This window comes from Oryzias latipes, chromosome 6 (assembly GCF_002234675.1).
Source record: "Oryzias latipes chromosome 6, ASM223467v1".
NCBI lineage: Eukaryota > Metazoa > Chordata > Actinopteri > Beloniformes > Adrianichthyidae > Oryzias > Oryzias latipes.
In genome coordinates, this window is record NC_019864.2 from 3523512 (window position 1) to 3536249 (window position 12738).

Here is a 12738-nt window from a genome sequence, read left to right on the forward strand (position 1 = left end):
CCATGCAGGCCCCTTCAAATACATATAAACACAATATTAAATTCACTATTTGAACTTTCCTTCTGGCTTAGTCCTGATAGTAACTATAAATTGTGTCTGACTGAGGGTCTGAATGATAGATTTCACTGTTGTGTGATAAATGTCTGCAGCCGCATTTCACAAATGACAACGGTTTTCACCTTTATACTTTTATATGACCTAGACTTTAAAAACAATTACAGTTCTTAATATCCTCTGTCCAGGACACTGTTTCACAGCCTCAGTGTTCGTGCTGCTCTCCACTGCCTGAATGCCTCTCAACAGCACACCAATCGGGCCGGGCAGACAGCGCCAGGAGGAGTTGACTGCTCTACGCTCTTCCTGCAGTCAGTGCCCAGGCCTTTGGTTTAGTGTGAAGTGGTCAGCAGTGGTGACAATACATATTAAATAAATACGTTCATCGTAAACTCTTAAGACCCAAGTTAGTGGAATATTAAAGTTAACCTTCTACACACATAGTCATAGGTTCCCAGTTAAGCAGAATTAACCAACCCAAAATGATTCTCGATTTAAATGATGAGCATTTCTTTCCAAAGAGCCACAATGAAGGAATGAACGAGCCTCAGGTTGCAGGAATGACACCAACAACATGGCTGCTCTCACCACAGTCTCCACACCTTTCCTCTCATTCCTGCTAACACTATAGCCACACATCAAAACAGTCCTCCACCTGTTCCAACCTGCTAGCACACACTTCTTCATTTCTTTTTCACACTCTGTTGTTCTGGACTGTTAACCCTAAGAACTTAAAGTCCTCCACCTTCTCCACCTCTGCTCCTTGTAACCTCACTGTTTCTCTTCAGTGCCTCCTATTTACACACAGATACTCTGTCTTGCTGCTGCTGACCTTCGTTCCTCTCCTCTCCAGAACAAAACCACCACCTCTCCAGGTGTTCATGGCATCTGCAAACATTATGATCCAACATGAGATTCCTGTCTAACCTCATCTGTCAGTCTGTCCGCCACCACAGAAACAAGAAGGAGATCAAAGCTGATCCTTGGTGGAGTCCAACCCCCACCTTCAACTCTGCATCATCTGCAGAACATATCACCACTGTCTTCCAGCTCTCATGTCTTATAGGTTCTCATGTCTTCCAGCTCTCATGTCTTATAGGCTCTCATGTCTTATAGGCTCTCATGTCTTCCAGCTCTCATGTCTTCCAGCTCTCATGTCTTCCAGCTCTCATGTTTTCCAGCTCTCATGTCTTATAGGTTTTCATGTCTTCCAGCTCTCATGTCTTATAGGCTCTCATGTCTTATAGGTTCTCATGTTTTCCAGCTCTCGTGTCTTCCAGCTCTCATGTCTTCCAGCTCTCATGTTTTCCAGCTCTCATGTCTTATAGGCTCTCATGTCTTATAGGCTCTCATGTCTTCCAGCTCTCATGTCTTATAGGCTCTCATGTTTTCCAGCTCTCATGTCTTCCAGCTCTCATGTCTTCCAGCTCTCATGTCTTCCAGCTCTCATGTTTTCCAGCTCTCATGTCTTATTGGTTTTTATGTCTTCCAGCTCTCATGTCTTATAGGCTCTCATGTCTTATAGGTTCTCATGTTTTCCAGCTCTCGTGTCTTCCAGCTCTCATGTCTTCCAGCTCTCATGTTTTCCAGCTCTCATGTCTTATAGGCTCTCATGTCTTCCAGCTCTCATGTCTTATAGGCTCTCATGTCTTATAGGTTCTCATGTCTTCCAGCTCTCATGTCTTCCAGCTCTCATGTCTTATAGGTTCTCATGTTTTCCAGCTCTCATGTCTTATAGGCTCTCATGTTTTCCAGCTCTCATGTCTTAAAGGTTCTCATGTCTTATAGGTTCTCATGTCTTCCAGCTCTCATGTCTTATAGGTTTTCATGTCTTCCAGCTCTCATGTCTTATAGGCTCTCATGTCTTCCAGCTCTCATGTCTTCCAGCTCTCATGTCTTATAGGTTCTCATGTCTACCAGCTCTCATGTCTTATAGGTTTTCATGTCTTATAGGTTCTCATGTCTTCCAGCTCTCATGTCTTCCAGCTCTCATGTCTTATAGGCTTTCATGTTTTCCAGCTTTCATGTCTTCCAGCTCTCATGTCTTCCAGCACTCATGTCTTATAGGTTCTCATGTCTTCCAGCTCTCATGTCTTATAGGTTCTCATGTCTTCCAGCTCTCATGTCTTATAGGCTCTCATGTCTTTCAGCTCTCATGTCTTATAGGTTCTCATGTCTTTCAGCTCTCATGTCTTATAGGTTCTCATGTCTCATAGGTTCTCATGTCTTATAGGCTCTCATGTCTTATAGGTTCTCATGTCTTCCAGCTCTCATGTCTTATAGGCTTTCATGTTTTCCAGCTCCCATGTCTTCCAGCTCTCATGTCTTATAGGTTCTCATGTCTTCCAGCTCTCATGTCTTATAGGTTCTCATGTCTCATAGGTTCTCATGTCTTATAGGCTCTCATGTCTTATAGGTTCTCATGTCTTCCAGCTCTCATGTCTTATAGGCTTTCATGTTTTCCAGCTCTCATGTCTTCCAGCTCTCATGTCTTATAGGTTCTCATGTCTTCCAGCTCTCATGTCTTATAGGTTCTCTTGTCTTCCAGCTCTCATGTCTTATAGGCTCTCATGTCTTCCAGCTCTCATGTCTTTCAGCTCTCATGTCTTATAGGTTCTCATGTCTTTCAGCTCTCATGTCTTCCAGCTCTCATGTCTTCCAGCTCTCATGTCTTATAGGTTCTCATGTCTTCCAGCTCTCATGTCTTATAGGCTCTCATGTCTTTCAGCTCTCATGTCTTATAGGTTCTCATGTCTTCCAGCTCTCATGTCTTATAGGCTCTCATGTTTTCCAGCTCTCATGTCTTCCAGCTCTCATGTGTTTCAGCTCTCATGCCTTATAGGTTCTCATGTCTTATAGGCTCTCATGTCTTATAGGTTCTCATGTCTTCCAGCTCTCATGTCTCATAGGCTTTCATGTTTTCCAGCTCTCATGTCTTCCAGCTCTCATGTCTTATAGGTTCTCATGTCTTCCAGCTCTCATGTCTTATAGGTTCTCATGTCTTCCAGCTCTCATGTCTTATAGGCTCTCATGTCTTTCAGCTCTCATGTCTTATAGGTTCTCATGTCTTTCAGCTCTCATGTCTTATAGGTTCTCATGTCTTATAGGTTCTCATGTCTTATAGGCTCTCATGTCTTATAGGCTCTCATGTTTTCCAGCTCTCATGTCTTATAGGCTCTCATGTCTTATAGGTTCTCATGTCTTCCAGCTCTCATGTCTTATAGGTTTTCATGTCTTCCAGCTCTCATGTCTTATAGGCTCTCATGTCTTCCAGCTCTCATGTCTTCCAGCTCTCATGTCTTATAGGTTCTCATGTCTACCAGCTCTCATGTCTTATAGGTTTTCATGTCTTATAGGTTCTCATGTCTTCCAGCTCTCATGTCTTATAGGCTCTCATGTCTTATAGGTTCTCATGTCTTCCAGCTCTCATGTCTTATAGGTTCTCATGTCTTCCAGCTCTCATGTCTTATAGGCTCTCATGTCTTTCAGCTCTCATGTCTTATAGGTTCTCATGTCTTCCATCTCTCATGTCTTATAGGCTCTCATGTTTTCCAGCTCTCATGTCTTCCAGCTCTCATGTCTTCCAGCTCTCATGTCTTTCAGCTCTCATGTCTTATAGGTTCTCATGTCTTATAGGCTCTCATGTCTTATAGGTTCTCATGTCTTCCAGCTCTCATGTCTTATAGGCTTTCATGTTTTCCAGCTCTCATGTCTTCCAGCTCTCATGTCTTCCAGCTCTCATGTCTTATAGGTTCTCATGTCTTCCAGCTCTCATGTCTTATAGGTTCTCATGTCTTTCAGCTCTCATGTCTTATAGGTTCTCATGTCTCATAGGTTCTCATGTCTTATAGGCTCTCATGTCTTATAGGTTCTCATGTCTTCCAGCTCTCATGTCTTATAGGCTTTCATGTTTTCCAGCTCTCATGTCTTCCAGCTCTCATGTCTTATAGGTTCTCATGTCTTCCAGCTCTCATGTCTTATAGGTTCTCTTGTCTTCCAGCTCTCATGTCTTATAGGCTCTCATGTCTTCCAGCTCTCATGTCTTTCAGCTCTCATGTCTTATAGGTTCTCATGTCTTTCAGCTCTCATGTCTTCCAGCTCTCATGTCTTCCAGCTCTCATGTCTTATAGGTTCTCATGTCTTCCAGCTCTCATGTCTTATAGGCTCTCATGTCTTTCAGCTCTCATGTCTTATAGGTTCTCATGTCTTCCAGCTCTCATGTCTTATAGGCTCTCATGTTTTCCAGCTCTCATGTCTTCCAGCTCTCATGTCTTTCAGCTCTCATGCCTTATAGGTTCTCATGTCTTATAGGCTCTCATGTCTTATAGGTTCTCATGTCTTCCAGCTCTCATGTCTCATAGGCTTTCATGTTTTCCAGCTCTCATGTCTTCCAGCTCTCATGTCTTATAGGTTCTCATGTCTTCCAGCTCTCATGTCTTATAGGTTCTCATGTCTTCCAGCTCTCATGTCTTATAGGCTCTCATGTCTTTCAGCTCTCATGTCTTATAGGTTCTCATGTCTTTCAGCTCTCATGTCTTATAGGTTCTCATGTCTTATAGGTTCTCATGTCTTATAGGCTCTCATGTCTTATAGGTTCTCATGTCTTCCAGCTCTCATGTCTTATAGGCTTTCATGTTTTCCAGCTCTCATGTCTTCCAGCTCTCATGTCTTATAGGTTCTCATGTCTTCCAGCTCTCATGTCTTATAGGTTCTCTTGTCTTCCAGCTCTCATGTCTTATAGGCTCTCATGTCTTCCAGCTCTCATGTCTTTCAGCTCTCATGTCTTATAGGTTCTCATGTCTTTCAGCTCTCATGTCTTCCAGCTCTCATGTCTTCCAGCTCTCATACATGTCCTGAACAACTCTACATGTTTTCTAGTTCTATAAAGCCTTGAAGCAGCTCTTTCTGACCTTCTCTGTTCCACTCTGTTTACGTCTCCCTTCTTGAAACTGGAAACAGAACATTTATCTTTCATTTCACACCATCCTCACTCTCCAAGACCAACAGTTCAACAGTCCTGTCAGAATCTCTTCTGCCATTTCCCCTAACCTCTTCCAGACCTCCACAGGTATGTTTTCAGGACCAACTGTCTCTCCACTCGTCATCCTCTTCCTCACTTGCTACTTCTTGCTCTTCAGCATCCTCCTCTGTGCTCTCTGACACGTTCCTCCTTCATCAGCTCCTCAAAGTTCTCCTTTCATCTTTCCATCACACTTGCAGACCCCATCAACACATTTCCATCTCTGTTCTTGATCCATCTAACCTGCTCCTTCCATCTCCGTTTCTCTCTCACCTGTGCAGATCCGCCTCTTCCTCCTTTGTGACCAACCTACTGTAAGTCCTCATCTGCGCTTTGTTTGGTCCAGGCCACCTCCACTTGGGATAGGCTTCACCTTCTCCTTGTTCTTCTGTCCTCTCAGTGTTCCACTTATTCTTAGCTAACCTTTTCCTCTGAACAAACTTCTGAACTTCTTCCTTCCGCCATCAAGTCTCCTGAACTGTTTTCTTCATTTGAGATGTTACTCCAGATTCCTTCCTCCCCATCTCTCTGATCTCTTGAGCTGTAGTTGTCCAATCATCTGGAAGAACATCCTGACCTCTCAAAGTCTGTTCCATCTTCTCCCTAAAAGCTACAAAGCACTCTTCCTTTTTCAGCCACATATATACACACAGTGACACACTTTCAATGAAGCCAAATGTGATGCATAAAAACATATGGACAGGAAACATTTTTGTGGTTACATTATAAGGTACTCAGTAAAATAAACTGTGGGAACCGAGATGAGAACAACCTCAGAATAGTTTTAGATAAATGAGTTATTTTCACTTGGGTTCATTCACTCATGTTTGAGGTTTTTATGTAAATGTGCTGCTTACCTTTCAGATCTTTGTCTTTTTTACCTGTAAAAACACAAAAACGTTTACACACTTTATTGAGAGGACTGAGATTATAGTTTTTCATTTCGTTGTGTTTATAGTTTTCCCTTTAGGGTTGAACTGGATCTTTGTAGTCCTTTGAAAAAGTATGAACTGTTTTATTTTGTCACCTTCAAAAGGGTGTTTCATTTAAAAAAAGTCCCAGGTGCTGATTTCTGAAACATTTTAGTTCTGGGCTCCAGATCTCATGACTTGACTCCTACACGCTTTCAACCTTGATAAGAAAACTACATCAATGGATTCAATTGTAAGCGTTAACTACAAAACATTTAGAAAATTCTTTTATTTTTTAATAAAGTAAACACCTTATAAATTGTTTAAGGTTTTTTTTTTTTTTACTTTAGCAAATATTCGTTTGTTAAGTAAAAACGAGTCCCTTGTAAAAACTCCTGGCCCTTCGAGGGTGTGATAAATAATTTACCCACTCTGATCATCCTTTGTCCCATTTTCTAAGCTTTTCCAGAGGTCTTTGAAGTATGATGAGCCCGTTTTTAGCCCAAAAAAACCCAGCGTCGTTTTCTAGGACTTAGGCGTTCACTGGACATTTGCCTCTGAGTTGTGGGCGGGACCAAGACAAGGAAAACAAAGACGTTCATGGATCCTTTAGTCTCTCAGTGGAGGCATCAGAATGGAGCACAGCAGGGAGCTTTTCCTACCCAGCGTATTTTCTATGTCACAACTGGGATCTTTTTCAAACAGTGTTTTTTCATTTGCTCCTAATTCACAACAGTTTCAATAAAGAAATACTCCAAAATGCAATTTCAACCTTAATTTGTTTATATGGCTTTTCTATATTTGTCTTCCATTATCAGAAAAATGTTAAAAACACCAAAATGACCGTTTTTATTGGAGTGAGTCTTTTAATATTTTAAGAATTTAAAGACATGAGTTACTGAGAAGAGGTGCATGATGCAACTTTACCATTTTTCTCAAAGTCATGTTAAGGATGTGACCTTCATGTCCGTGTCTGTGATTGGCTGACTTAAAAATTAGTAATGTGGTGCCCTGCTCTGTTTCAAGTGCAGAAGAGACAGAATCTCTCTCAGGTGAATATTGTTGTGATTGCAGATATTTTTCAGTTTCAAGAATAGAGTTGTTTTGTGTTTCAAATGCATTTCTTTTGTTGTTTCAAGTGCAAAATAACGTTTTGAGCACACAACATTATTTTAAGGTCAAAACTGTGAGTGTTGCTCTTGGAATATTGGCACAAAAATCACTCCATTAAAAATGACACGGGTTTCTTGATTTTGGTTATAATCAAAGTTAAAAGACCACTGAGAACACTTTTAGAATAGATCAAAAGATGATCAGAGTGGGAGCAGTAATATCTTCTAAATTCCTTCATGGTCAGGAAGAGGTCCTTCAGGGACTAGGAGATCCCTCTGGACCTCCAAAGCACCTCAAGTCAACAGAGGTCTAAAAACAGAACATAATATTGTGTTTTTGCTTCACTAAACACAAACATACTTTATAAAAACCTGAGGGATATTTTCAACTAAAGAAAAGTTTTATCAACACGTTGACTGGTTTTCAGTGGATGAACTGCCTGCCAGTGTTTTGTCCTTCACAGAAACCTGCTAGAGAGGAGGAAGGTTTTTTCCCAGCATGCATTCTGCAGCCTCCCCTGTCAAAAGTAACTGTGGTATTGACCAGGACACTGAACTTCTAAAGCTCCTGGTGATTAGCCTAAAGCATCGGGGCTTACCATCAGTGTGAGTGTACTACATATGTGACTGACTTAATAGCACAAAGGAGCCGCAGTGAATTCTCAACTTACTCTTCTTGTCCTTCTTTTCTTTCTTCTTTTTTTCCTTCTTTTCTTCACTGTCACCTTCATCGCTGGCGCCGAGTAGCGTGAAGATGATTCCAGTCTGAGAGTTGACGCCGACAGCAGTGACCACCATCTTGCCGGATCCCTCCATGACGTGAGTCCCTGAGGAGGAAGGGACAACCCTGAAGGTTAAAATCCACCCTCAAAGACAAACGTGGCTACGTCCCAATTTACAAATGGAAAAGCAAAGAGACAATGAACCTAAGTGAACCTTCTGATTCTATTCCAACATTATACTTCTTAGTGATGTTGCTGCAGAGAAGGAAATGCAGCATTTATTGTAAAAAGATCTTCCTTGTTGCAAACTTTTTTAAATTCTGCATCATGTTTTCTTTGAAATGGCAAAGATTGATTCACACAGCAGACTAAGAATGTAATCATACTGTCTAAAACTCAGGTAAATTGTACCATTTTGAGTTCATTTGTGACAATAATGCATTTATCAGCAGCTTTCATATGAGAAAACCATCTTTTCTGAAGAATAGAAAATGATGTGCACAAATCTGAAGAGAAGAACCAATCATCTGAAAGCAGGTCACCCGGGTCACATGGCTGTAATCTGATGAGACAGAAGTGGAGTCATGTACCTGACAGCAGCATGGGGTCTTTGTCAAGACTCTTTTTGACATGATCTGACTCTCCAGTCAGAGAGCTTTCGTCTATCTTCAGGTCGTTGCCCTGGATCAAGACTCCGTCAGCAGGAAGGAGGTCACCTGGAACAGATTACACTTAATAACTGCAAACACTCACTCCATCAGTGGGTCATCTTCATCATTAAATGCATCCTCTGCAAGCAGGAGGCAAAAGATCCAAACCCATGAGGAGATGAAGGCCTTCTATTAATGATGAAAACATGATGATGCAGCTTTTTCTAAACCCTGAAGTTAAATCATTAGAATGAGGAGAACATTTGTATCAGATTTCTGTTTAAATCTTCAAAACTGCATCTAATTGAGACTACGTCAACCTGAAGCCCTCAATCCATCTCTTTTCAGAACCTGCCTAATCCCTTTTGGAAGGTTGCTGGAGCCTATCCAACTACTGTTGGGCAAGGTTAGGTAAAACCTTCCACAGGTCACTAGGCTGTTTCAGGACCTCACATAGACACCTGTGAAGCATGTTTTTGGACTGTGGGAAGAATCTGAAACAAACTCACTCATACACAAGAAGAAACTCCACATAGAAAGAGTCCAGCTGGGATTTGAACCGAGGCCTTCTCACTGGGAGGTGAGAGTGCTAACCACTACACCGCCATGAAGGAAAACAACAATCGCATGTTCTGTGTGTAACCAGGATGCCATAATCCCAACACCTGACACTGATGGGCTTCCTGGACCAAGTGGACCAGTTTTAGCACGTTTGGGATGAGTTCTGAAGCCAGCAGTCATGCATTTGTGTGAGGATCATATTTTCTCTGTTCATCTTTGAGCTTCTCGCTCTTTTCTCGATGGACCACAGGATTTCTGGATTTTTATACTAGCTTCAGACTGTGGATCCTCAGTTTGGGTTTAATCTTTATTTTCATCCGGTAAATCTGTGTTCTTGAATATTTGTACTTCACGGTTCCTTATTCTTGCCGCTGTTTTGGTTCGCACGTCTGTCTTTCTGCCAAAACAGCAAATCAACCAGAACACATGGACTTCATCAAATGTTAGAATTCAGTTATTAAGCTAAAGCTTTGTGATGACCATGTTATGTTTCTCGCTTTAACTCAGTTCATCCTGTTGACTTTAGGTCCCTTACCTGAGGTGTTACTTTGACTTTACGTTTAGTTTTGCAGTGTGCCATTCTTCTAACTTGCCTTCGTATCTACATGCTGACTGACTGTCCGTACTTCATGCTTGGGTTTCTGATTGAATCCTCTGATCTACATCTTTTTGACACCCATCCAGTGCATGTGGTCTTTGTGTTCTGCCCTCATTTCCAGAACGTTTCTGTTCCGCTTCACATCCATGACTGCTCTGTCTTTAAGCAAGGCATGTCCAAAGTCCGGCTGTGGGCCACATTTCCCCAGCCCACAGGCACCAGTCCTGAAATCCCTAATATGCAGCCCCCAACACCTTCTAAAAACTGATTTCTTAATAGGGATTGGTTGTGTTATCAGCCATTTTGAACCTGTAGCAACATTACCGCACAACCCTTTCTGGTTAATGTCGAGTTCCTCTCTAAAATGTCGACTTTAAAAAAAAAAAAAAGAAAGTTAACAGCGAGGGCTGCGGCTTTTGGGACAAGTGAAAATAGGAGTATTTTCATCAGTAAAATACAAAACAACAGTGTCTTCCTAATCTGGCTGTTTTTTAGAATCTCAGTATCAAGAGGCAGAGAATACATGCTAACTAAACATGCCATGTATGGTCTTTACATATGAAATTCAGAGAGATTTGGGTAACAATGTTGAAATGAATGCCATTGTATATAAATTTCCATTGGATAGTTCAAGGGTTTAAAGAATGCTGGCTCATTGGTCGGACCTCACACATTTTCACTAAATCTGATCCTCTTTGTAAAAAGTTTGGACCCCCCTGCTTTTGGCTGTGAGCTGCTTTGTTCCTTATGCTCACGTTTTGCTTGTTGCTTTTCATCTCCCAGCTGGAATTATTTTGATAAAAATTACATTTCCAGTTTTCCAGTCCTGCTTTTAGAAGTGTAGGGACACGACTTGACATGATGAGAACCAGGCGTGCACATCTTGCTGTGTTTCCTTACCATACTTGACTTGTGCGATGTCACCGACGACAATCTCAGACACTTTGATCTGGACCACCTGTCCCCCTCGGACCACGGTGAACTTCTGCTCCTGCTCGATTCGGTTCTGCAGCCCGCGGAACTGCTTCTCTTTGCTCCAGTCATTGAAGGCTGTCACCAGCACCACACAGACCACCGACAGGAGGATGGCTGCACCTTCAATCCATCCAGTCTCCGCCTCTCCATCCTCCTCAACTCCGCCCGCTGCTTTGCCACATTCTGGTCACAGGCAAACAGAAACACACCTTCCAGGCACTTTCCAGTCTAAAATGAGGTTACAGGATGATTTTGTTGGCTAAAGTTTCGGCATTAAGCACTTGCACAATTCCAGTTTGGAGCAAACCAGATCACAACAGCTCAAATCAGTGATTATTTTCCATTTTCCCGTATGAGGATTGGGTTGAGGATTGAACGCAGGGGTACTTACGCTGTCTTTCGGCATTTGGTGGGCTGTAAAATGAAAGGCCTAGTGAAATGATGGCTGCCACCTCCAGGATAATGAGTGTGACATCCTGCAGGGCTTCCCACACTAACTGTAAAAAGGTTTTTGGCTTTTTGGGAGGTATGAGGTTCTGTCCAAACTCTTCCTTCCTCCTGTTGATGTCCTCTGAATTCCCTTCCAGACCTGCAGCAGGACAAACAACAAAACAACGCTTTCTTTATTACTGTCAAACATTTGATAACTCTTCAAGCACTTCTAAATTTTTTCGGAGAATTCTGTTTTACAATTTATTTTGGGTCCCAAAGTGTTTTGTAATGTTTGTGATTCTTAATTCTTTAATTATTTAGAGATGTGTTTTTACGTCCCAAAGCAGTCCTGAACGGCAGATGTTTTTGCAGTTCTCCTTTCTTTCTACGCTCAGTTTCAGAGATAATTTTGGCCCCGAAACAGACTCCAAAACTCAGCTAAATTTCCCCACACCTGGTACTTGGTGAAAAATGAATTTTGGGCATCGTGAATGACCCCGCCCAAAAATGATGACATCACAGAGCGAGAAACCGTTAAAAAAATGAATGAGGTCAAAATCTCTTATGGGGCTCAAAAGCATTTCAAAACCCACTTATGAAACCAAAATACACGTCTTGGGAATATCCCATGGAAGATTTGAAATTATTATGGGATGGCTACAGGACCTATGACATTTGTGACAAATGGTGAATATGCAGATTTTTGTATTTTTCTACAATATGGGAAATAAAAAAAACCAAAACCAAAGTTGTATTGACCTTTGACCTCAGGAAGAGGCCACCAGGGAATTAAAAAGGCCTTTAGTACCCCAGAGATTTCAGTCTATCTCCTCTCCTCTAACTCCTCGAGCATCATAGGGAAACTTCTTAGAAAATAAAAAGTGGGTTGTAAAGTTAGTAGATTTGGAACAGCATTAGCATGGAGAAGTCGCTAAAGTGGCGTTGCTCTGTTGCTCGCACATTTTTTACCAGAATGTCATGGACCTTCATGAGTCCTTGGCTCAAGATGAACAAAACAGTACAACATATGATATAAACATATTAGGAATGTGGGCGTGGTCAACGATAAACCTTTGTCGCCAAGGAAATTCAGAAGTTTGTTTTGCCGATTCTTCTAAATAATTTTTTTTTTAAAGTGGTAACTATGGAGATGAAACAAATAGAAAAGCAACAACGTTTCTTATTTTTTTCTGAGTTTCGTCATGATCCTGCCTCCTGTCTCGACCTGTGAGGAGCTGACAGGTAAAAAGGGAGGCTCTCCCCTGAGGTCCTTTGTCAACCAGATGATTGCCAACTTCCAATAAACACTACAAAGAAGAAGAAGAAGAAGGCCCTTTGCCACAAAGTCATCTGTAGCCAGAGACTCCCCAGCCATCTGATCAGGGTTTGTGGTCCTCATCGGTTTTTCCAGTTTTGGATTTCCTGGCTTCATGTTTCTGACCCACAGAGTTTGGCTGCTCTTTCCTATGTCTCTGACAAACTTACATGTCAGATAGTTTCCAGGTTTCTGGGGCTCTCTCTGTTTCCTGAGCTTGCCTGTGCATCACTCAGATTTTCCTGCTGTGTCCTCCCCCTCTTCCTCCAATCCCTCCTCTCTGCTGCCACCCAAAAGTGCCCCCCTGTCCTCCCCTTCCTATGTCCCTGATGCCTCCTTAAGGATAAAGGACTTGCCTCATACTTATCAATAAACTCTTTTCTTATAA

General features: G+C 41.9%; 1 protein-coding gene across 1 annotated transcript in view; it reads right to left on the reverse strand.

Annotated features, from left to right (window-relative positions):
- LOC101173614 (plasma membrane calcium-transporting ATPase 1-like) overlaps positions 1 to 12738 on the reverse strand; it is a 53736-nt gene that overhangs the window by 31332 nt on the left and 9666 nt on the right. Inside the window, exons 3-7 of the mRNA XM_023955477.1 lie at positions 10995 to 11192; positions 10529 to 10786; positions 8410 to 8535; positions 7769 to 7924; positions 5932 to 5955 (exon numbers count right to left, since the gene is read on the reverse strand). Coding sequence (XP_023811245.1) covers positions 5932 to 5955; positions 7769 to 7924; positions 8410 to 8535; positions 10529 to 10786; positions 10995 to 11192 — 762 coding nt within the window. The remainder of the gene's footprint in view (positions 1 to 5931; positions 5956 to 7768; positions 7925 to 8409; positions 8536 to 10528; positions 10787 to 10994; positions 11193 to 12738) is intronic.